Raw genomic sequence first — 23790 nt, 5'->3', positions numbered from 1 at the left:
TGTTCTCTCAGCATGCTCTCACAGCTTTGCACAGATAGTTGACAAGCAGACCGCAAGTGATCTGCCCAAAGACCACAGGATCCGTTAAGGCACAAAGGAAGTTGGTCAGGTTTTCATCAAAGCAGCACATGATTGGTGCCTTATACTTGCTAACAAGTACACTCAATGCATGTATGCCTGTGATGTAGCTTTTTTAGTGGATAGACTATCCCCTTAGATGGCCAAAGATACTCCCTTTGAGAGAACTCTCTATACACTGATACAAACAAATTGTGTATTACCCCTCTAACATGGGGGTGTTGCCTGTTACTTTGTACCTCTTGATTTTGTCAAAACATAGTTTGATCCATCATGCTGTCATCCTGACCTTTAGGATGAATCAGCGTGTTTCTGTTGTGTTTGGGAAATGTATTTGCATATGTATTCTGATGCCTGGCACTACTTAGATTGATTTCTGCAATACGAACCCTGTTCTTGCCAGGTTCTGTGACCAGGGCCTGCCTCTTTCTCACAGCTTAACTTTGTTTTATGTCAGTAAAGCTTTCACCGCTACTTTAGCTCAGGTCTCTGAGAAAAGGTCTTTTATCTCTGGCTCTCTTTTCACTACACCCAGCACGTGTAAGTGATGCAGAATCAGTCTCTATAAATGTTAAACACCACCTGATACTTGTGTGTTCCTTACTGAAACTTTTTTTCACCAAAAAATTGATGTGTGATTCTTTTAAGAGATATAGCTCAGCATCCTATGGCCTTTTTACATAACAGTTGCTATAGTAACTATCCATGTGGAAACAAAATGCTTGAGTAAATAAATGACTAGAATAATGGTGTTGCACATCTAGCTAAAACCTCAATCCTGTTTATCTGTCTCACTTTTGAAAGCTGCTCTAATCTTGTTGTTCTTCTGCCTGGATGAATCTCTGTCATCATGTCTTGCTTATTGAGAAGTTGGGGGACCTCTTTGATTTCTCTGTTGATGTGCAGCCTTTTAAAGGAATCCACCTCTCTGATATAATTCATGTACAAGCCATTAGGAGGTCTGAAAACTGTGTGGGATGAGCACTGCCCATTAATCAACACACAGGAAGGGCATGTCTACATTACCTGCTGGAATAGGCAGCAGTCAATCCAGCAGGGGTTGATTTATTGTGTCTGTTATAGACACAATACATCAACTGCTGAATGCTCTCTCTTCAACTCTGGTATGTTACCAGACTGAGAAGCATAGGCAGAATAGATGAGAGAACATCTGCCATTGACTGACTACAGTGAAGACACCACAGTAGTAAACCTAAGTACATTGTCATCAGCTGTTATTCACGTAGCTGAAGTTGCCCAACTTAGACTGATGGCCTGTAGTAGTGTAGACTAGGTCTTCAATGACCACCTTGACTGTACTGAAATCTGGACATGCAGAACATATTTGGTCTTTTGTTCCATTGAAAGCTAAGGAGCAAAAGGGAAATCGTTGACAATATTAGATTCCATCCTAATCTTTCCCATGAATTCTACCTATGGTATTGTTCAGAATGACTATCTTTTGCAAAAGGATATACTCTAACGGGTAGTTTATTGGGCTCATTCATTAAGTTGGCAGGATGTAGAATTCTTGAAACACCTGGTATGAAGCTGAGGGCTTTTCTATATTTACTGGAAGATGAGTTGACTGTGTTTGATCTTCCAGAGTTTGATTTTGCGCATCTTCTCTGGCTCAGCTGTCAACCACTGTACTTTCTCATGGAGTAAGGGACATGGATGCAAAACTAAAGAGGCTTAAAGTTCATTAGGGAAGTAAGTCAATTCTGATACGTCAATTCTAGCTATGCGAATGTCTTAGCTAGAATCGCATATCTGAAATTGACTTATTTCCCTGGTATAGACTTACCTAAGCCAACGAAGTCGACTCAGCTTTTTAGCCTTATGTAAACTTAGCTTCGTGTGTGTCTCTTTCAGATTAAAAATTTAGGTCATGTCTGTGTTGAATGAATGCTGCTTAGGCTGCACATGCATTTGCTGTGTACCATTGACATGCACAGCACATCCTGAAGAACTATAGTTACCAAACCATTTTTGTATGCACAAATGGCCAGGCAGGAATCTAAAAATGCTCATTTGTGTGCACAAATATCCAGTTTGTGTGTATAATCATAGCTGTGCAAACTTTAGTGGCAGGGATTTGCCACAGTGTGTCTGCTGGGCGGTACCCTAGCTTAGTTGACAGTCTCGTAGTCTGAAGATAGGAGCAATTTAATGAAAGCTGTGGGTATGCACTACCTACACGCCTGGGAATTGCGCAATTATGCACTGGAGAAATTTTACCCGTAAAATACATGACCATACATTGTTGTATAATATTACATAATATCTCATAGCAGAGAGAGCCCATGGAAATGTTGAATCACAATGAGGGCCATGGGAGCATTGATCGATTTTTGCCAGAAAATGCCTTAACAAAGATTCCACGTTGCACATATACCTGCAACAGAGAGAGTAACAGCTTTGGAAGATTTGTTTTGCAAATGTGCAGACTAACATGGGTGCCCCTCTCAGACTATTTTCCTGATCAGATATTTGAAAATGGCAGAAAAGTCTTTGGTAAAATATTTGCAGCAGTAGCAGCCTTGGTCCCCTGGGCCTTTGTGAATCGCCGGGTACTGAGGCAGTTTCCTTATTTGTTCCTCCTTTTCCCACATTGACAGCCTGTATATATTTCGTATTTTACTCATGCCAGTGGTAAAAACAGGTACTGGCAAGGTATCTTTCTGTCTTGTTGACAGACACTTATTGGAGAAGAAATATCACAGCACCCATCTAAAGCAGTCAAAACTGTGCAAAGTTTATGAAATTACACATGGATATGTTTGACATGGAGATCCTATACAGTACGTGGAAAAAAGCTTATAAAACTGTACTGGCTAGACTGTTTTCCAATAACATCCACGTAACATACTTTGTTCACGTAAGCTGTTGGAGGAAAGTTTTCATAAGCTATTCAAGAATGTCAGCTCACTGGTAAAAGGAAACAGGAAGATGAAGTTAAATTACCTCAGATCGAAAGATTCCAGTATAACAGAGGCACCAGCCCCAGTAGCAGCCAGATGGAACATCTGGACTATGACTGTTCTGTACCATGAAAAGCACTTTCAATATTATCACACTTTGTTAAAGAAGAAATGAAGGGGTGTGACAACTTGGCACCACATTCATTGTCGGAGCTTGAGAGTGTGTTATGAGATAAAACCCGATGATTTTACTTTGAAGATTGTGTTTTGTCAATTAAATGTTCAAGCCAATCATTGATTTGGTGGCTACATTTGAAAGCCAGATACTGTGCCCTCTCTTTGCTTTTGAGAAAATGGAAAAACTGCTGCTTTTTCTTGAGACACTCAGTTTTTGGAGGAGACCACTCAAAGATTTCTCAGGGCTAAAAGTGTTAAAAATAAAAACTAATCAAAGTAGTGAGTTGGTGCACCTGTTTTGCTTGGCTCATGACAATTCAGCTGAAAAGCTGAAGAAGTACATTAGTGATACTGCGAATGGACAGCCTGCAGTTAATTTCCCAAAATGCATACGGATTTTCCACAACAGAAGAGTCTCGCATGAAGAAAGCTTATGTTTAAGTGACTTTTCAGTAGAGGAGTTTGCTTTGTGTGCTGTGAAGGTGGTACCTGACGCAATTGAGAGAACGCTACAATCATGGGAATTTGACCTTAGGGGAGCCGACAACTTCTGCAGACCCCTGTGCAAGATGGGCAGGGAGCCCTCAGGCAGAAGGGGCAAGGGAAATTTTACCCATAAAATATGTGGCCATACATTGTTGCATAATATTACATAATATGTCTTAGGACCATGAAAAAATGTTGGATCACACCGAGGGTCAAGGGGGCATTGACTGATTTTTGCCACAAAATGTAGCCACCAAATCAATGATTGGCTTGAACGTTTCATTGACAAAACACAAAATACCATAGCAAAGATTTCACATTGCACATATACCTGCAACAGATTTTCCTGGACAGAGTTAGCATTCCTGTACCACCTTCAAGATTTGGAAGATTTGTTTTGCAAATATATAGACTAGCATGGGTGCCCCCCTGAGACTATTTTTCTGATCTGGTATTTGAAAATGGCAGAAAAGTCTTTAGTAAAATATTTGTAGCAGTAGCGGCCTGGATCCCTTGGGTCTCTTTGAATCGCCTGGGGTAGTTGCCCTATTTGAAGGCCCCCCTCTGTCAGCGGGCCTCCTTGACATCATATTTTGGTCATCAACATCTGGCTGTTTTCCAGTTTTGAAAAATTACTTTTCAGGTACATAAATCCTCAAACAAACACATCTGAACGTTGTCCTCTCCGTTTTCTATTGGAAGACAAATGGAAGAGTTGACGTTCCTTCATTTGTATTGGAATTTTAAAAAAACTTATGTTAATAAAAATCAATTAGTTTAGTCTTATTAATTCTTTTATTTTATTTTATTACTTACTGAGCTAGTATTTTGATAAGCAGTATGAGAAAAGAGCCCAATATAACTGCACAATAATTTTGTTACATTGCATAGTACTTGAGATACTGCAAGGACTCAAGGCATTCTTTCGTTAAATAGTGTTTTGGGGGGTGGTTTTTTGCACTTGACATTTGAAAAGATGTGAGCCTTTAAATTACTGAGGAAAAAGAGTCATGTTGCTGAAAATTATTAAAAAAAAATTAATCTCAGTTTAACAAGTCCTTATTGAACAATTTTAGTTACTTTTAAAAATCGCACCCACTGTGTCAAATTTTTGTTGATAAAGTATTGCAGGAGATTCTTTGGCACGCCTATGTTGTCTAAAGGTGGATGGGGCATAACTTTCGTAAATTCCATGAAAGCAGTATGAATCTCTTTTAATTACTCATTTTTAACTAGCAAAAGTGCACTACATGAGATAGGCCTTTCTTAAAAGTTAAGATTCAAAGCTCAGAGTTCAAAATGTGGGTAGGTTCCTGTTGAGAGAAGACCAGATTTTTAGCAACTCAGAAATTTTACTGAAGCTTGTGCAAAAAAATGAAATGTGGTGATTTACAGTTGGCATGAAACTGAAAATAGAAGAGAATGACTCCAGACAAATAATCAGGTCTAAGAAAAATGTTGACCCTACTCGGCCCCTAAAGTTTGGAGGTGGTGTGGTCTGCAGGTTTGATCTGGCTCTGGTTTCAGTTGCTATATTTACCAGATGGGTTCTGTTGTTTATGCTTACATTTAATATTGATAATGCTTAGATTAAAGGGGTTGGGGAAGGGGAAAGAGGGCATCACTGCTTGAGAAGGAACATGTGTTTGCAGTTTATTTTTGCTATGCTGTGGATCATTTCAGTGCACTGGCAGCATTGGATTCTTGCTGGATTGATGGGAGAGGAATAGGGAGAAGCAAGAGAAATGATTGCCCCTCCCTCCTTTTGTGGTCTTCTGCACCAATGCACAGTTTTCTCATTGCCTTCTGTGCCTGAAAGGGAAGTGGGGTACCGTCCTCAACTTCCCTAAAGGACCGTTAGAAAACTGTAATTTCAGAATGAGTTTCCTGTCCAAGGAAGAGAGCTTAGCACTTCCAAGAACAGTTCTCCGCTGTAAGACACAGACATTTTAGTTTTATGAGGAACAAATAAAACATTCCTCCATGCTTTACAGGCATAACACTTTCTGAGGCTCTTTCGTTACAAAACGACCTGTCTGTATAACTATGCTGATCAAATGCAGAGAATAATGTGACACAAGTGCTAGAAGTGGCGTGAGGGTTATGGTGGGGGGAGGAGGCAAATGAAAAGTAGCATGGTGTGTTACAGCAAATTCCCTCCTTTCAGGGAGCAGTAATCCCACACACATAAGGACCACAATGCCTGGATTGAGGTGTTTCTTTTTGTTTACTACAGTGATGTAGCCCTACGAAAATCAATGGGGTGCCCTGAGGGTTACTTAGAGCAGAAGCTGTCCCTTGGAATTTCACACATCTCCAATCACAATAGATGTTCAGATTCTGTAGTGATGCACTTAATGGTTGTATGGCTGAAATGGGGCTCATGGTGAGTAAGTGACAAGATGGCTGTGCAGGCTTTAGTCTGCTCTTGGAAATTTGGGAGGAGCATCCAACTGTGGGAGGTGCTTTATTCTCCTAGTTGGGGGGGAGGGGTTAACTGATTGTTTGTGTGAAATATATTAATTCATGTTGAAATACAAAACCCAAGGACATGAATATTCTTGCCCTGTGCCACACTGAAATCTACCCCTTAAGAACAGGAAGATATTGAAAACTTGCTGAAGTCATTGATGAAAACGAACCATAATACTGTACACAGTCAGAAGCAGCTATGAGTTTTTCAGTAGGTGTCATAACTGGCTTATAATGGGAGTTGTGAATAAAAGTACCTGGGGAGTCATATTAAAATACTGTAAAATGGTGGTCTGTGTATGGCCTTGTCTACACTAGCCAAAAACTTTGAAATGGCCATGCAAATAGCCATTTTGAAGTTTACTAATGAAGCGTTGAAATACATATTCTGCACCTCATTAGCATGCGGGCTGCTGCGGCATTTCAAAATTGACGCAGCTCGCTGCTGCATGGCTCGTCCAGACGGGGCTCCTTTTCGGAAGGACCCCAGCTACGTCGAAGTCCCCTTATTCCTATGAGCAGATGGGAATAAGGGGACTTAGAAGTAGGCAGGGTCCTTTCGAAAAGGAGCCCCGTCTGGACAAGCTGCGTGGCGGCGAGCCACGTCAATTTCGAAGTGCCACGGCCGCCCGCATGCTAATGAGGCGCTGAATATGTATTTCAACGCTTCATTAGTAAACTTCGAAATAGCTATTTGCATGGCCATTTCGAAGTTTTCAGCTAGTATAGACGTAGCCGATATCTAATAATGGCTTAAGATTTACAGAGTGTTAGAAGAAAGTATTCTGATGATCTGAATGTTTTCATTTCCCAGCCACTATCTTTATTTTCTTCCATTTGTCCATTTAAAACAAGTTTATATATCAGCTTTCATTGTACGTTCAGTTCATTTGTTATCAGTGTGGACTGATTTCAGTCACCCATTTTAATTTTATTTTGCATTTGTGGGTTTTAGTAACTTTCCTAGAGAAAGATTCATTTTCATTAGTTGGTGACCATAAAAACTTATTTGCAACTAAACAAAGCCTTTATATATTTACTAAATTTGGTGCTTCTTTTTGCTAAGCAGTAGACAACATATATTTATATATGTTTGTTTAAGTAGATGTATATCTTAAATATCTTCATTCAGATTCTTAATTTTTTTACATTTTATGCTAGAAAATAGTATATAATACATTTTATATTTGCTTGATGATTAATTTTTATTGTGATTTACGTCCCAAACTGTGGATGGAAATTCAGATCAAATTAAAATACACAAAAACAACATTTTAGTTTTTAATAAATAAGTCTACCTTAAAATGCTGTGCATAAGAAAAAAAATCAAAGTTTATGAAAAGAATGTTTTCTGTTTAAAATTTAATTCATTTATTTAAAAAAGGATTATTGGTACTTAATGAATTTAACTAGTTATTTTTGGTCACCAGATCTTTCAAGATTTTACAGCTAGTAGGAGTCATTCTCTTGCAACTACTTTTGATTCACAGATGGAAAGGAAAAACAAGATTTTCTGTGTTTTTTACCTCTGAGATGATTTCTTAAATTTATATGAGCTAATTATTTAACTGAAATTGGTGAATAAACTAAAATGAATAAAATGTTCTCTCTGCACTTGTAGAAGAGGCTACTGCGATCAAAAATTGGTTTAGTGCTTAAACACTGGTTCCAGGGGCTTAGCCATTGTCTTCTCACCATTTCAGTTCAGAGTTTCCTTAATACTTGGTAGTAAATATATACTGCTTAATATTATTTTCTGTGCTTTAATTTAAATTATGTGAATAAATGATTCTTAGTTTAGGCCTTAGTTTATTATTTCAAATTTAATTTAAAACATTTTTAAAGTATTTAATTTAAAATCTGATTTAAATTTAAAGTTTGTTTTATTTAAATAACTGAGTTTTGTCCACTTTGTTGTCACATGTTAAAGGGAAGTCAAGTACAGTGGCCCTTCTGTTTAGTATTCTTTAATATATGTGTGGGAGACTAAAAGACATTTTCATTTAATTTCTCTTTTTCGAACTGCTCAGAGGTTTGCAAAACCAGTGCTCCAAAAGCAGCAGCGAAACAGTCTTTCATCTCCCTCTGTACTGATAATGTAAATGTGACAGATAGCAATCGTATGTGAATGTGGAGACGGATAAACATGAGCAGGTTGCTGTAATTTCTATATTTGTGCCCCATACTCTGTATTTTAATTATGTCTGGTTCCCTTACGTTTTTTGCCTGGGGCTTTTTGAGCTGAAGGTAGATAAGTTAGTGGTTAAAGCTCTGGTCTTTCATACTGTAGACAGTTACATGGAAACAAGTTAATCCCCACTAATTCCAATCAAGGAACCCATCATACATTCCCTAGTTAAGTTCAATTTGACATAACTGGAAATCTCTTCTAGGGAGATAATCTTCTAGACATGAACAAATGTGATGTGTCAGTTACCTCTCCTCTTGGAGGGGAATGTTTCCTTGAAGAGGCAAAAATCATTGTTACTTTTGCAGAAAAAAGAATTTTGCATTTTGTCTTCCTGCCTGCAGCCTAATTTAAATCTCTGTATGCCTACCTATTAGTACTACAAATGAGAAACACAGAATAAGATCTCATTCAAGTACGAAAAAAATGTAGGAAGAATAAAAGCCATCACCCAAGCTTGTGCTGACTGCAGCAAAAAGTTCTAGCTCTATGTACATGCAGTACTTTGAAGGCTAGAAATAGGAAAATCCTAGAAATGTACAAAAAGCTGGTTCCAGGACCTGAACAAACAGGAACCAAGGTTTCTGATCTAGGTGGGTGTGATACATAAATATAGTTTAAATTGTAGGACTTCAAAGAGGCGTTTAATCTTCACTGACATAAATATAAAAAGAGCCAGTGAGAACTGTTGAGTTCAGTCTTTCATGAGACAGTATTTTAGTACAGCTTAAAACAAGTTGTGGCTTCTCTCTCTTGCATAGGTGCAAGTTAGGAGAAACTCCATTGGATTCAGTGGTATTACAATAGTGAAAAGTAAGAAAAGACACACCTCTCTAATACATGATGTACGTTGCCACAGTAATGGATTTGGTGAAACTTCCAGTGCTGTGCCTCCAAGGTTGGAGTCTGTCCATCCATCCATCCTCAACGATTTAAATTGCATTCCCTGACCAACTGTTGCAAATACTTCTCAAAAATTGCTACATAATTCTTCAATATTTGTTTTTATGCAGCGTTGTTATAGTGATGTTGGTCCCAAGATATTAGAGACACAAGATGGGTCAGGTAATATTTTTATTGGACCAATATATTCATTTAACGTATAGAATTGATATCTATAGCCCTGTTCACCAAACACCCATGGAGTTTTAACGATCATATTTTAATTAAGAAGGGTTTATTTTCCCCCAGCGGAAATTCTTGAATTGGCTGGAAATGCAGCGCGGGACAACAAAAAGGGTCGAGTCACTCCTAGACACATCCTGTTGGCTGTAGCAAATGATGAAGAATTAAATCAGGTAAGAGAAGTCTCCATCCTCTGAGGACTAGGATTTTTTTAGGGTTTCTTAAATTGTCCTTCCATATTACTGAATTGTAATTCAGGACCTCTGCTTTTTGAGCAGACCACTGGGAAGCAGTTCTTTGATTCATTCACTGGTTAACTATGTAACTACTTAAAGTACTGTGCTTAATTAAATGTTTCAGTGAAAAAAATGTGCAGTGCACAGGACAGTGGTGGGCATCCTGCATCCCAGTGCCATGTGCAGCCCACTAGGGCTCTGTGTGGCCTGCAAGACATTTTGTTTACTGTAGCTCATGCACAGCGTTGCCAGATTTTGCTGGTTTCCATCCATGTCATTTTTTTTCTATCAGTATTACTAAAGTGAAATACGTGTAAAGCAAGAGCACATGAAGTGAGGTGCATGCAGACTTCACACAATATTAACTGTGAAAGCCATGGGCTCCTGTGGCATCCGCTCAGAGTGCTGCTCTGGTTCAGTCGGCACGCCCCACAGATTCTAGGTACTCAAGCACAGTTAACAAAACTACCCCATCTCAGGAAACAATCTTGGTCTTGGGTTCAACAATCTTGCAGTCAAGTGAAATGAAAGAGGGCCACTCAGGCGGCTCACTCATTAGCCTCAGTTGCTCTGTTGGCATAGGAGATAACAACAAAGCCTCCTCTGAGACATAACTGAGATGTGTTTTGAGACACCAGGGTGTTGCCTCCTTCGAAGCTAAATCCATCAGTTCCTTTGAATTAATATCCCTGTTATTTACAGTATATGTATATTTTCTTTTTTGTCCTAAAAGTTTCTTAACCCTTTGAGGCCAGACTTCAGGGCTATGGTTACACTGTCGAGTTTTGCCGGCAAAACCCCAGTTTTGTTGACAAAACTGGTGGAATGTCCACACAAAAAATTCATTTTGTCGACAGTTTTTGTCGACAGTTCATTTTGCACTTTTTCTGACAGCGTTCTGCCTCTCAGCCATGAGGGATAACACTGCTGTTGACAGATTCTTTTGAAAAAAATGCTGTATGGATGCTCTAAGCGGGGCTTCTCTCAACAAATAGAGCATCCAGAACAAAGGGCAGCACTGTCTGTTGTGCTTCCGGGTGCCTGTTTTGTTGAAAGAGAAGCCAAGCAGTCCAGTTGCTCTGTCAACAGATAGGAGTGTTCTTCTGATTGGCTTTTGTGTCCGGGAATCTCTTACAACAGTGACATTTTTCGACAGATCACTGTAATGTAACATTGCCCAGGACTCTGATGTCTGGATCTTTTGAGATTCGCGTTGACAGTTTACAAGACATAGTTAAGATTGTCAAACAAATTCAGACATAACAAGTATTTATTTGCGTTGCAATAAAACACTCTCTGGCATCAGCCAGGAGTACAGTCCACTGTATTAAGTCCTGTACAAACACATAGTAAGACTGCAACCACTAACTGAAAAAGCCATCTACCCAATCCATCCTCCCACTGTGTTTAGAAATCCCATAATACTGCCCTGTTCTTCATCCCTTTTTTAAGGCAGGGCTTTATCTTACAGATCCTATGGGTTAGTCAGGGAGCACTCAGTGCAGAGCAAGTGGGAAATGTAAAAGGGGCTGTAAGCCACTTTTTTACACACTCTCTGAGGCAGGAGAAATCTTGATGTTTATCTGGTCCATAAATTGGATGGTGGAATTAAGGTTGTCTAAAAAATATGCAGCTGAATATGTTTCTCATATATTTTTAATAAATAGCATCCATGGATGCTGAGTATATGTGAATATTTAGCTAGCTTTTCCTAATTGCTCTGTTTACAGTCACACGCACACATTACCCTTCACCTGAAGTTTCTTGTTTGTTAATCTCTTTAGTTTATAAAGATTCAAGGACATGTAGAGTTCAAGAGTTCCACATGGGACCCACCTGACCTGAGCACTTCCTTCAATGTATAGTTTAGGAGCTCCCTTTCAAACACACAGTGTTCCTGATTCCCCAGATATGACTGTCCTATTCTCGCTCTGTTCTGTAAGAGAATAATTTAGTCTTCATTACATGTATTTGACATCATAGGTGAGAAATTAGTCATATATGGGCACATAGTAACATGCAACAATCTGTGTATTTTCTGTCCAGTTTAAGTTCAATATATAGCTATCTTCATGTATTGTGGAAAGGGTTTCTCTTCATAGATATTTGTTGATCTATCTATATACCTAAGATTAGACCAGATAGAATACAGTGCATAGTGGTAAAAGCTGTTTGCATTTGATCAGTGTGTACGTGCTGGATTTCATTATTTGTTATTTTATTTTCATTTAGCTATTGAAAGGTGTCACCATAGCTAGTGGTGGTGTATTACCAAATATTCACCCAGAGCTGCTGGCAAAGAAGCGGGGATCTAAAGGAAAACTGGAAGCCATCATCACGCCACCCCCAGCTAAAAAGGCAAAGTCCCCATCACAGAAGAAAACTGTATCAAAGAAAGCAGGAGGCAAAAAAGGATCAAGGAAGTCCAAGGTAGAGTAATTTGTGTGCATCAACCGTGAAATGGGCAGGGCAGGAGCTGCTAAAAATGGGAGAATCAGAGAGACCTAGGTATATGCATATATACAACATAGACCTATATGGTAAACATACCAAAGGATATTTTCCAGTTCAGGGTCTACAGTTTAAATATTCACATAAACAATTACCAAAGGTCAAATAACAGACCTCTGGCCATGATGTCTCAAAGCATGAAAGTCCATCAAACTAGCATCTCTGCATCATTCAAGTTGTGAATGTTGCAATCTGTACATAGAGGCAGTTTCTGTAGGCCTGAGAATGTGGAGCTTGAGACTGTGGCATGGCAGGATTGTAGCTAGCAGGGCAATGAACTGAACGGATCCAGCAGCCTCACATAGCTGCTATACCAGCCACTGTGCGGTGGTTGCATGGGCACCTGTGCTCTACAGCTAGCTTAGGAGCAGCTTAAATTCATATGGATTTCACTTGGGATATCAGCAGTGTTCCTTCTAATTCTTTCATCCATGGGCAGAATAAACTTCATGTGCACAGAGGCATGTGCAGATGTTGAAGGTGTTCTGCTAATCAGCTGGGCGACGCCTGAATCTGTCCTGGGTGGCTGCCCAAGTGCTTCGCTTACAGGAAACACTGCATATCAGTATTTGTCACTGAGAGAAAGAGGATTTGGATAATTCTGCCAAAACTGAAATCACATTAGAACAATACCGTTTTTCCTTCAGTTGTAAATATTAAGGAAGGCTGCCATTCCACTAACAGCTCTCTGTCAACAGAAGTCACTGTCCGAAGAGATTCTGTCGCCGGAATGTGGCCACACACAAAAGCCAATGGGAAGAGCACTGGGATCTGTTAACAGTCCACCTACTCTCTTGACAAAACAGGCCCTCAGAAACAGCAGGCAGGGCTGCCCACGGTTGTAGATGCCCTGTCTGTCAAGAGAAGCCGCCACCGCCCCGCCCCGCCCTGCCCCGCCCCGCCCCACCCCACCCCCTCGAGTGCCCATGCAGCTCTGTTGTCAACAGAATCTGTCAACAACAGCATTATGCCTCATGGCTGAGAGGCAGAATGCTGCTGGCGAAAGTGCTGAATTTTGTCAACATCGACCAAACACGTTTTATGTGTGGACATTCCACCAGTTTTGTCAACAAAACGGATTTTGTCAGCAAAACTGACTAGTGTCGCCATAGCTAATGATGATATCTTTTGGGCTTACTGATTTTATTAGCAACGAAGGGTCCTGTGGCACCTTATAGACTAACAGAAAAGTTTTGAGCATGAGCTTTCGTGAGCACAGACTCACTTTATCAGATGCTCTGATGAAGCTCATCTGATGATGGAGCATCTGATGAAGTGAGTCTGTGCTCATGAAAGCTCATGCTCAAAACATTTCTGTTAGTCTATAAGGTGCCACAGGACCCTTCGTTGCTGTTACAGATCCAGACTAACACGGCTACCCCTCCGATACTTGATTTTATTAGGTATCTTATCAAAACATTGTAGAGTCAAACATTTTTTACAAGTGTATTTAATAAAGTTCTGATTTAATGATTTTACTGAAATCCAAAGATGGGTTGTATTGTCTCTTTGAAATGGAGGTAGTATTCTACCAGATCAAGTAGTTAGATTTTGTTTTCTTGCATAGAGAAAATGTGGTGTTCAGCTTGGTTGTCTGTGGAGTCATCAGGTGAAGCAGTGACATAACCTTTTTTAATTCCACATTTTTCATTTTCTGTATTAAGACTATTCTGAATTTTGAGTTGGAATTTTCTTTAGTTCCTAAGAATTAAATAAACTTATTTCAAAATTTGAAGAAAAAAGAGAGAAGTGAGGGAAGGAGAAGGATGGAATCCAGATCATAATAAATTTCTTGTAATAAAATAGGGAAATTTATTTCTGAATATTTTTATTGGAGTTTTGATTTGTAGAGGTAAGGAATTTCTTTCTAAGGCGTGCATACATGCAAGCTTTAGTATATGGGAAAAATTGTGAAAATTACAGATGTAAAATTCTGGGTGCACAAACCTTCGTGCGCATTTAATGTGCTCCACTTGAAAATGTTGCCTTCTGTGTTCAGCAAGATGTATCTTTTATGCTGCATTATATAGATCCTAATTATGCTCCTTATTTTTCAGTTACTTTTTTGAACTCTTAAATTTTCTCTCATCTTGTAGAATACCTAGTAGTTGGCATTTGGAGGGCAGAACTTCTGCTAACCATGCACAAATAATTTCCGTAACTCTGAATGGTTTTTCTTTCTTGATTACAAAAGCAGGAAGTCTGTTGTGGGGTTCTGTTTTTCTTCCACACAATAAACTTCAGTGTCTGCTTACTCTGCTAATATTTGTCCAACAATAAACTCACAGGGGAATTGAAATAGAACCCATGAAAATCTAATTTTCAAAACATTTGTATGAAGTTTACTTACACTTCCTAGAAACACAAATATACTCCTGCATCTTCACACCTTTGTTTACCTACATACTATGTTACCTATATTTCTGGGGGGAGTTTAACATAACAGTGGCTTTACTTTAGTGTCTCAAGTACTGAGATTTGATTCACAGACATATTGTTAGAGTTTTTAAGGCAATACCGATTTATGCTAAATGACAATATTATTCATTATTCTTTTATTTATATTAAATTTAAAAATCTTACTTCTTAGTTTGGCAGCAGTTGAGCTGGGTGACACAGCAATTGTTTCATTGCCCTCATTGATGTTTCTTCAAAATGCTGGAGCTCTTGAGTTTGATATAATCCAGTTAAATGTCTGCAATAAAGTCTGTAATTTTATTGCAGGTAACAGAAGATGACTTTGGCCAGGTTTGAAAAACTGAATTTTTCAGCTAGTGTCTACAATGGCCCTTGCCAGACATAAAGCATAATATACTGTTATTGATGATATTTACTGTAAAAGCCAAATTTTCAAATATGTGCCTAGAAACGCAGCTGTGAAATTTTCAAGTGACCACTTTCCTTTATAGATGCAGGAATTTGTCTGTGAAGAAGATTCTTGGGAATGCCAAGAATGTCCACTTACACATGCACCCGGGTGCATTGCCCTTTTGCAGCTGCATTTTTAGAAAATTGTTAAAATTATTTTTGGAAATTTTAAAAGACTAATGGGTTCTCTGATTTATGTGGTTTCACAGGCAAGAGGGGACCTTAGTGGACATGGAAACACTGAGGTCATTTCACCTGGATCACTTCCTTTATAAACCTTAATCTGTCACAACTAAAGGAGAGACTCCAAAACCATTGTTTGTATTAATTGTTTACAGCATAATAAATATGGGCATGTGTGTGGCATGCCATCTTCATCTGTATTATTGAACCATAGTTATCAACTTCTGGTTAATTAATTAACTATATTTTTGCAAGAAGAAACAGGGAGAAGTCAGCAAATCAGCAAGTGCGGACAGTACAACAGAAGGAACTCCTGCAGATGGATTCACAGTCTTGTCCACCAAAAGTCTTTTCCTTGGCCAGAAGGTATGTTTGTGCATTTTATAAACGAATACCTGTCTTGCCATTTTACTTAGGAGATATATCCCAGGAAAAGTGTATGCTTGATTACCATTCACCTAGTTGTAGTCATATGCACATGTAGTACTGAGCAGACTTCCACAGGCACTTTTAGCAAAAAAAAAAAAGAAAGAAACAAAAAATCCCCTGAAATAATTTTTGAAAACTTTTTTTAAATAAAGGGCTTATACATTCCAAACATTCTGATGCAGTGAAGTTCTGCTTGCTATGAAATGTTCCATTTTTTTTTATTAGATAGCATAATTATTACAGATAAGCTTCTCCCAATGATCACATTTTGCTAAGGACAAAATAGCTTTACAAAAGGGCAGCACGTTTTATTGCCAATATAAATGATTTACAGCCTTCTATAAAAAATTCTATTTAAAATACTTTGTTTTGTACAAAAACTAATGATGTACAATAACAAATGACATTTTTACAAAAAGCTGTTAACAATCATATGTACCTGTGAGTATGCTTTGGGAGGTGGGTGTGGTGGGGTTTTAATGCTAAAATAGCAATTTGAAGAGACATTGTTAGTTCAAGAAATGAACCTTGTCTCTTTTCTTGAAACCAGCCTTTTATGTGAAATACTATTTTGAAGTAATACTGCATCTTTCTTTTATCATTCAGTGCCTAAATCATTTTATTGTAAATTGTAAGTGATGAACCATTTTTGTCCCATTGTGGAACGTCTCCTTTGACTCATTTTTATTTCATATTGAGACTGTTTTCCATTTATCGTTGCACAGCTTGTCTCCTAAGTTCATTTATGCATGCAAGTAACTTTATTTTATCTTCTGCAAATTGTTTCTGTATTTGACCTACAATTTACACTTGCAATTAGATTGTCATCTGAAGAGGAGGCTACTTCCACTGCAATGTTTTTGAAAATATTCAAATTTGAAAACATTTTGATTAGTTACCATACAAAGTTTTTAAACTAAATATTCTTGCTACAGAGCAACCAACTTAACGCTTTTGGAATTGATATGGAATTCTTTTTCATTCAAAACACAAATAATGTAATAGGAATTATTGTCATGCTGTCACAGATCTGACCCTGATGGCAACATAATCAGTAGGTTTTTGCTGTCCATTTCAATGTAAGAAAGCTCTTTGGGGCAGGGACTGGTTTTGTTTGCTATTTGTACAGCAACTATCACAATGAGATCTTGAACCACGACTGGGTCTCTTAAGAGATAATAATGCAAATAATTAACTATAAGCAGCTCTGGGCCCCAGTGCTGCTTTGACTTGAATCACAAATATGATGAGTTTACCTTACAGAGTTTACGTTGCTTTATCCCCTTAGTGGCGAGGGATGTCTAATATTATGCTGGGAAAAATGTGCAACCTAGCAACACCGTAGAGCTGTAGACAACTGGCTCTGTATTCACGCAAAACACAACTCCCTGGGGAGTGTACGGCCATTCGGTCTCAGTACAGCCTTGCTCCTTTCTCCTTCTGAGCAGCTTAAACTCCTCAACAGAACTGCTCACTGATCTCACAGTCTAAAATTCCTCTGCCGGTGTTGCTGCCCATGCAAGTGAAAGGGAGCATCTGTTTCCCTTTGGGTGCTAATCTAAAATATATTTTAAAAAAATACTGGACTAAGTTAAGCACAAAATCATCTATGAAGGAGCTGTTTCCCAGAGGCTATGTTTGATGAGGCAAATCATGGTCACATAAACACTAGTGAGAATTTGATTGTCTCAGAATTTTAACAGCACACGTAATGGGAAAAAATGCAAACATGATGCAAATTCTATCTCCTGTAAGGAGAAACCCAGGTAAAATGTGCATTTTTACTGATGTATAGAGGATGCATGTTGATATACATCACCTAGCTTATTAGAGGCTATAGTTTGTTTTGCCCCATATTAGGGAGCTGTTTAAAAGGCAGTGAGTGCTCAGTGTAGAAATCAAATTCCATGTTGTTAATAAATATAAGAATTCCCTGTATACTACTTTCCATCTTTATTTGGTTAAGAAACAGAGGACATTCTTAGCTAAAGTGAAGTGACAAATAATAAATCTGTTACCTTGGTAATATTTTTTGTAGGAAAAACATAATTTGGGGACTAAATTGATTTTTCAAGGATTACTTTTATGCCACAAAACACAGAAAGCTGAAAGGTCAAAGATCTCACTGTATTGTAATGTTTAAAGAAATGACATCTTTGTGTTCATTTAATAAGAAAACAGGATAAAATAGTTTATTTGATGAGCTCATTGTTTAGGAATATTTTCAGAAGCATTCACCAGAATTTTTTTTTTCCAACAGCTTAATGGGCCTCAGTGTATTTTCCTAATGATCCAACATAATGCATTTTTTTCTGTGTTGAGAACAAACAAGAGCAGAACATTAGGCCTGATCTATAGGCACTGAGCTCCTTGGATGAAGATCTGAGCAGCCTCAACTCTCTCAAATTCATTGGAAGTTAACAGCTGTTGCTTCTTAGGTTATAGACCCATTTTGCACAGACTCAGTTTAATATGAAAGGCTCATGTTTGTTACAGTATAGCTGTTGCTAAGCTACTTATTGTACTGAAGAGATCAATCAGGTTAATAGACGGGGGCCTAATGGTTATTTTTAATGATGTTTAATTGACATTTCAAACAAGTCATTTAATAATTTTGAAATTTGTTTAAATTATATATCGTGAGTGCATTATCTTGGAATCAGTTATGTGCATCTAAGTCATTTCTACATGCAACTGCTGTTTTAAAAGAAAATCTTGATTTAAAACATTTATTTAAAGGCATTCACTCTGACACTGGCTTTCTGGAAAGAATCTAAAATGGTGGGTTTTTGGGTGGTGAAGGTTCATTTCTTTTAAATCAGTGCCCTATTAATTAAATTTTCTAGCTCTTCTTGGCACAGCAGATATTTATTTATATGACTAATGTAGCCCAACAATGTGACGAACACTGCAATTCTTACACATTCCCACTGTACAGTATTTTCAGAGTGTGTGGGAGAAGGAGTAGGGAGAAGGTGTCTTTAAAAAAGCAGCTAAAAGAGTCTGGAAAGTTACTGAGAAGGAGAATGAGGGTTTGATTTTTCTTTTCTCCACACTATCTTGCTCTTTCAAACTTGTGGAATTTTGTGCAAAAAGAAAATTATTGATGCCTCTCAGAATCATTGTTCCCTTTAATTTTTTCCATCCATGAGCAAAATAAATTTTGTTATGAGCACCAAGGCATGTGAAGATGTGCACCACCAATAGAAACACAGGCTACCAATGAGCTAGGTGGCACCTGAATCTCTTCTGGGCAGCTACCCAAATGGTCAGCTTACAGTGAACACTGCTCAGAATGCAGTTATCTTCATACTTAGAGGAGGTGATGTATTTCAGATGTTAGTAAAGGGAACTGAGAGTTAACAGTTCTTGAATTTTAATTCTGATTGTGCCGTTGACATACTGTAAATCATTTTGTCTTTCTTTGTGTTTCCCCATCCATAAAATGGAGATACATACATATGTTCCTCCCAGACAGCAGATTTAAAACACTAATCCTTATAACATTTTGTGATGGAGACCATTCTAACGCAACAATTGATTATATTCATTTCAAGCAGCATTCCATTGTTCTGGGTTCTCTTGCAAAAATTTGCAGTATAAATATTCAAAATAATCATTTTTAAAACAACAGATTACTGTTACTGCTTTTTAGATATTAATTTTATCCATTGTAATAGGAACTGTCTAATGACCTTCTCCTTCCTGATGGCCTCTACAAGCATGTTCACTAGATCTACAAATCTGGACTGAAGCAGACCTAAGGGGAAGCAAGGAAGTAATCCTATATTGACTGCCATGTCATCTGTGATGCCTTAATGGGAAAAATCCCTTTTCCTGGCTCCATGTTTGGAGAAAGAAAAGGTTTCACTGGCAAGAAGTGGGCTCTCTCACTGCATTATCCCCAGAAAATTTAATTACTGAGAATGTTGTCACATATAGAACAGGCTTGGGCACAGTCCACTACTAAAAAGTATTGTTAATTTCCAAAAATAATCTTTAAGCACATGTATTAAGCTTCATTTAAAATCAGAGGCTTTCAAAAATTGCGTTGCTTCCATTTTCCAAGGTGGGCGGTGGGAAAACGCCTTCATTTATTTAAACAAGGAGAAACCTGTTTATTAATGTTATGCAATCCTTAAAGTAATAATCTGATTGATTTTAAAATGACTGTGGTGTTCTACAAAGGAACCCTTTGTTGCAATCCAGAGTTACTAAAATATTCTATCCATTGACTAGAGGCGCTAACACTAGTTTTTCTGGAATTGTTGACCAGTTGCTAGATTGTAAGACTTTTTGGAAAGCCAAAACCAGATGCTTACCACTAGAGTCTTCAGTGCGGCCAGAAGGCATCCCACTTCTGTGTGTGCAAGTTAAATTGCCAAATAATTACTCAGTCCTTACACAGGCAGAACTGCAGAGACCTCAGAGCTAGCTTTACCTGAAGTAGGAACTGCAACAGTTGGCCAAATAACAATGCTTTAGCACTTCTGTGTACTTAGCATTTTCTAAGTACACTTTAACTAATTCATCTAATTAAATGTTAACTATTTGCAGGCCTATCCAGTGTTGTACATGCAAGTGCAATTTGTGTCTTGTTTGAAAAATATGGTTTTTAGGTGTCATTTCTCTTCTCTTGTCCGAAGAGATAGTACAATGGAGCGATTGGTCATCGGAATTTAATTCTCAATGAAAGTTTTTGATTTCTATTGTAAATATTTAATAGATACCCAAAATTGCACAATAAGAGCCTTTCAGAAAAAAGGGTACAATTGCTGCACAGTAAAAGACAGCACAGAACTGTGGGTGATGGGTCTTTTGTAGTTGGATATTTTAATAGTTAAACAGGGACTTTCATTAATAATTATCATAAATGCATGAATACAAAGGGGACCCCAAAAGTGAAAATGCAGAACGGGCTAGAGTTAGTGAAAGTGGGGGAAATCCACAGAAATCTGGGTACTGGGGAAAAAAAGAGTTAACTTTAAAATGAAACAAATATTCTCAGGCTTATATTACACTTCAAATCCCATATGGTCAGCTTTTTATTGCATTGTACACAAAGTTCTTTCGCTATTGCAGTATAATCTTTCATATCTGGCATTCTATTATCTGGAACTCTCAAATAACCAGCATTTTAGTTGTGTTTAAGGTATAGTATATTGAAAGTAAATACAAATAAATACAGCAAATACAGTATAAGTTTAATATATACAGTACTACTGTTGTTGGTAAATAAAGTACTCTGCATACATTTTTGTTTGTTAATATCTAATCTTGTTTTTCTTTAGTGTTATGCATTGCTAGGTATATCTCTCTATTATCCAGAATATTTGCATATCTGGCAACCTCCCAGAAAGTTTACTGTAGTTTGGTTTGATTTTAAAAAAGAAAAAAACAGCAGTTGCTTGTAGTTATACTCAAGACTCAAACTGGATTACATGAAAAATCAGTAATTAGATGTGTGAAATATTACTGGATTTAAGTTAGGTTTGAAAGTCAAATTTTTCTACATTTCATTACAAAGTCAAAAATGGACCACAAAGTCATAAATGTGCAAGTACACTAATTTTTGGAATTAAAATGGGCCCATTTTTGAGTAAATGCAAGCAATTATTCATTGGCATGTTTTTTAAAAATAAAATTTCTATATCTGCACTCATAATCACATGAAATGAAAAGGTAACAATTTACATCTACATCATACGTTACACAAAACCAGTCTGGCATATTGACACATCTATATTCCAAATTAACTCACATGTGGGAGGAACATGTGTAGCTAAAATTAAGTTACAAGGATTAAAATACAACAAACCAAATTCAATAGTTGGTGGTTGTAATCTCCAGGTTTCACTATACTTGATTACAACAAAATGTTGTACTTCAAAAGTGAGATCCAAAGCCCACTCATTGAATTAAAAAGAAGGCTTTCCATTGACTTCAGTGGGCTTTAAATCAGGACTTAGATGGGGGAATGAAAAATTTAGTTTTCTTTATCTATAAATATTTAATTGAAATTCAGCATTCAGTTGTCCCAGACTATAGAGTAGTTTGTGATATAGATTAGAGATCCCCAAATTTGTGCTCAGTAGTGAACAAACTGCACTAATACTTTTATCTCTGAGCACTGTTTTAAAAATATGTTTTTACTGGGTATGGTATTATAACATTAATTCTCATTGGCTGGGTCTACACTTGCCCCCAACTTCGAAGGAGGCATGCTAATCAGGGCGACGGGAGATAACTAATGAAGTGCTGCGGTGAATACGCAGCACTTCATTAGGCTAATTCTCCCCTGCAGCAACTTCGAAACATCAGACTTCCATATGCCAGCATGCATGTAAAATTGGAAGTGCCCACAGCTACACACCTGCCAGCACATCATAGTTTGACACTTGGAAGTTGCCACAGGGGAGGATTAGCCTAATGAAGTTCTGCATATTCACCACAGCATTTCATTAGTAATCTCCCATCGCCCTGATTAACATGACCCCTTTGAAGTTGGGGGCAAGTGTAGACAAGCCTTTTGAGTAGTATACCTAATTCAGGTGTGCATGCATCTCTCAGTCCCTTGATTGGAGAGTTGCTATTAGCAGTGTCAGTTTGCTCTGTGCATGCAATTTATATCACATCATGCTGCATGCCCGGGGTTGTAGATTAGAGCAGTCAAACTACCCTCAGTCCCTTCTCTGCTGCCTCATCCTGAGACAGACCTATAGCATGTCTACCATGTATAAGCCTCAGCATGTGTACAGTTGCTGTTTTAGTTAGTTCAGTGTTCTTTGTTTTAGTTGTTAAAATAGAATTAGCTAGATGGTAGGGAGGGTTTGGATTTTTGTCCTTTTTTTCAGGCAGCCTATAGGGCCTGTCTGGACATGCCTGGCCCACCAGGCTTCAAATGCTGCCTCTTATCAGGAGGTTCTCCTGGTCAGCAAGAGCCACTCAAAACATGTCTGTTTCCCTGGTAATGAATGTAAATTGGCTGGGCAAACTGCAGTATCACACATTACTTACAATAAGGGCCAAAAAAGATTATTCATCCATGACCTCCCATTGAAGATCTCAAATTATCAGGTGATCACAACCAAGTATAACTTCATGAACTACCAGAAGTTTGTTGCCTTTATTGAGCATCTTACATATGAGCATAGAGAACACTTTCAGGCCATCACCACAGCCAACTATTAGCTCAAACCTCTGTCCAAGGTTCCTTAGATGCCACTGACGCTGCCACCAAATCCATCTCCATGGGGTACAAGATATCAGGGCTTCAGCTGCTGAGGTCCCAGAGAGAGGATAAAACTATTTTGAGGGCTTCTCATTTGATGGCGAAAAGCATTTCCTGGGGATTACAAATGAAGACCCAACACGTACTGAAGGAATCAAGGACTGGAGTCTTTGGATATATAAACCCCTAAGAACAAAAGATGATGTTTCAGGTCTTTGACTGCTCAGAGATCATGCCTGGCCCACTTCTCTGGATATCGCTAGACTGGCGTACTCACTAGAAAGTGACAAAGATTCCAAAGGAAGAGAGCTCCTCACATCCTTCAGTGAACACTCAGTCATCACAACAACGTTAACAAGTCAGTCAAAGATTTAATTCCTTCCTCACCTCTCTCAGGCAAGCTACAAGCCTCACTTTTGTTCCCACTTTAGGAGACTGCCTTTCCCACTTGCAGCAGGCTTGTCAGTTTATTACAACAGACAAGTGAACCCTGAAGGTTATAACATCAGGCAATGCCTTTTATGTCCTTCACGCTTTGTTATCTCCCCTTCCCTGTACCTCTTCAAGGACCCGTCTAATGAGACTATATTGAGTCAAGAAGTGCACGGTCCTTCATTTAGGAGCAATAGCGCTGGTCCCATCCACTCACAAGGAGAAAATTTTATCCAGAGTATTTTCTCACCTCCAAAGAGGATGGAGGGTAGGAACCAATCTTATATCTAAAATGACTGAAACAAATTGTGATGTCTCGGAAGTTCAGGATGAACTATCATTCTTTCTCTAGAGACAGGAGATTGGTTTTAGCCATCAACCTACAGGATGCCTGTTTCCACATGAAGATTCACTCAGCTCACAAGGAAGTACTTCAATTTGTTGGCAACC

At 38.2% G+C, this 23790-nt stretch overlaps 1 protein-coding gene across 8 annotated transcripts in view; it reads left to right on the top strand.

The window, feature by feature from the left end:
- The window catches only part of MACROH2A1 (macroH2A.1 histone), a 69766-nt gene that overhangs the window by 25534 nt on the left and 20442 nt on the right, over positions 1-23790 (top strand). For 4 of the 8 annotated variants that reach the window (XR_012647672.1, XR_012647674.1, XM_075010132.1 and 1 more), the window contains exons 3-5: positions 9517-9623; positions 11919-12116; positions 15504-15614. Coding sequence is in view for 6 of the 8 variants with exons in the window: in XM_075010132.1 (XP_074866233.1) it covers positions 9517-9623; positions 11919-12116; positions 15504-15614 (416 nt within the window). In the remaining 2 variants the exon portion in view is untranslated. Of the gene's footprint in view, positions 1-9516; positions 9624-11918; positions 12117-15503; positions 15615-17937; positions 21904-23790 lie in introns of those variants that run through there. The other 4 variants (XM_075010133.1, XM_075010131.1, XM_075010135.1 and 1 more) reach the window with 3 other exon arrangements.

The sequence above is a fragment of the Carettochelys insculpta genome, chromosome 15 (assembly GCF_033958435.1).
Source record: "Carettochelys insculpta isolate YL-2023 chromosome 15, ASM3395843v1, whole genome shotgun sequence".
Taxonomy (NCBI): domain Eukaryota; kingdom Metazoa; phylum Chordata; order Testudines; family Carettochelyidae; genus Carettochelys; species Carettochelys insculpta.
Note: the sequence above shows the minus strand (reverse complement) of the source record. Positions and strands in the feature narration are given on the sequence as shown.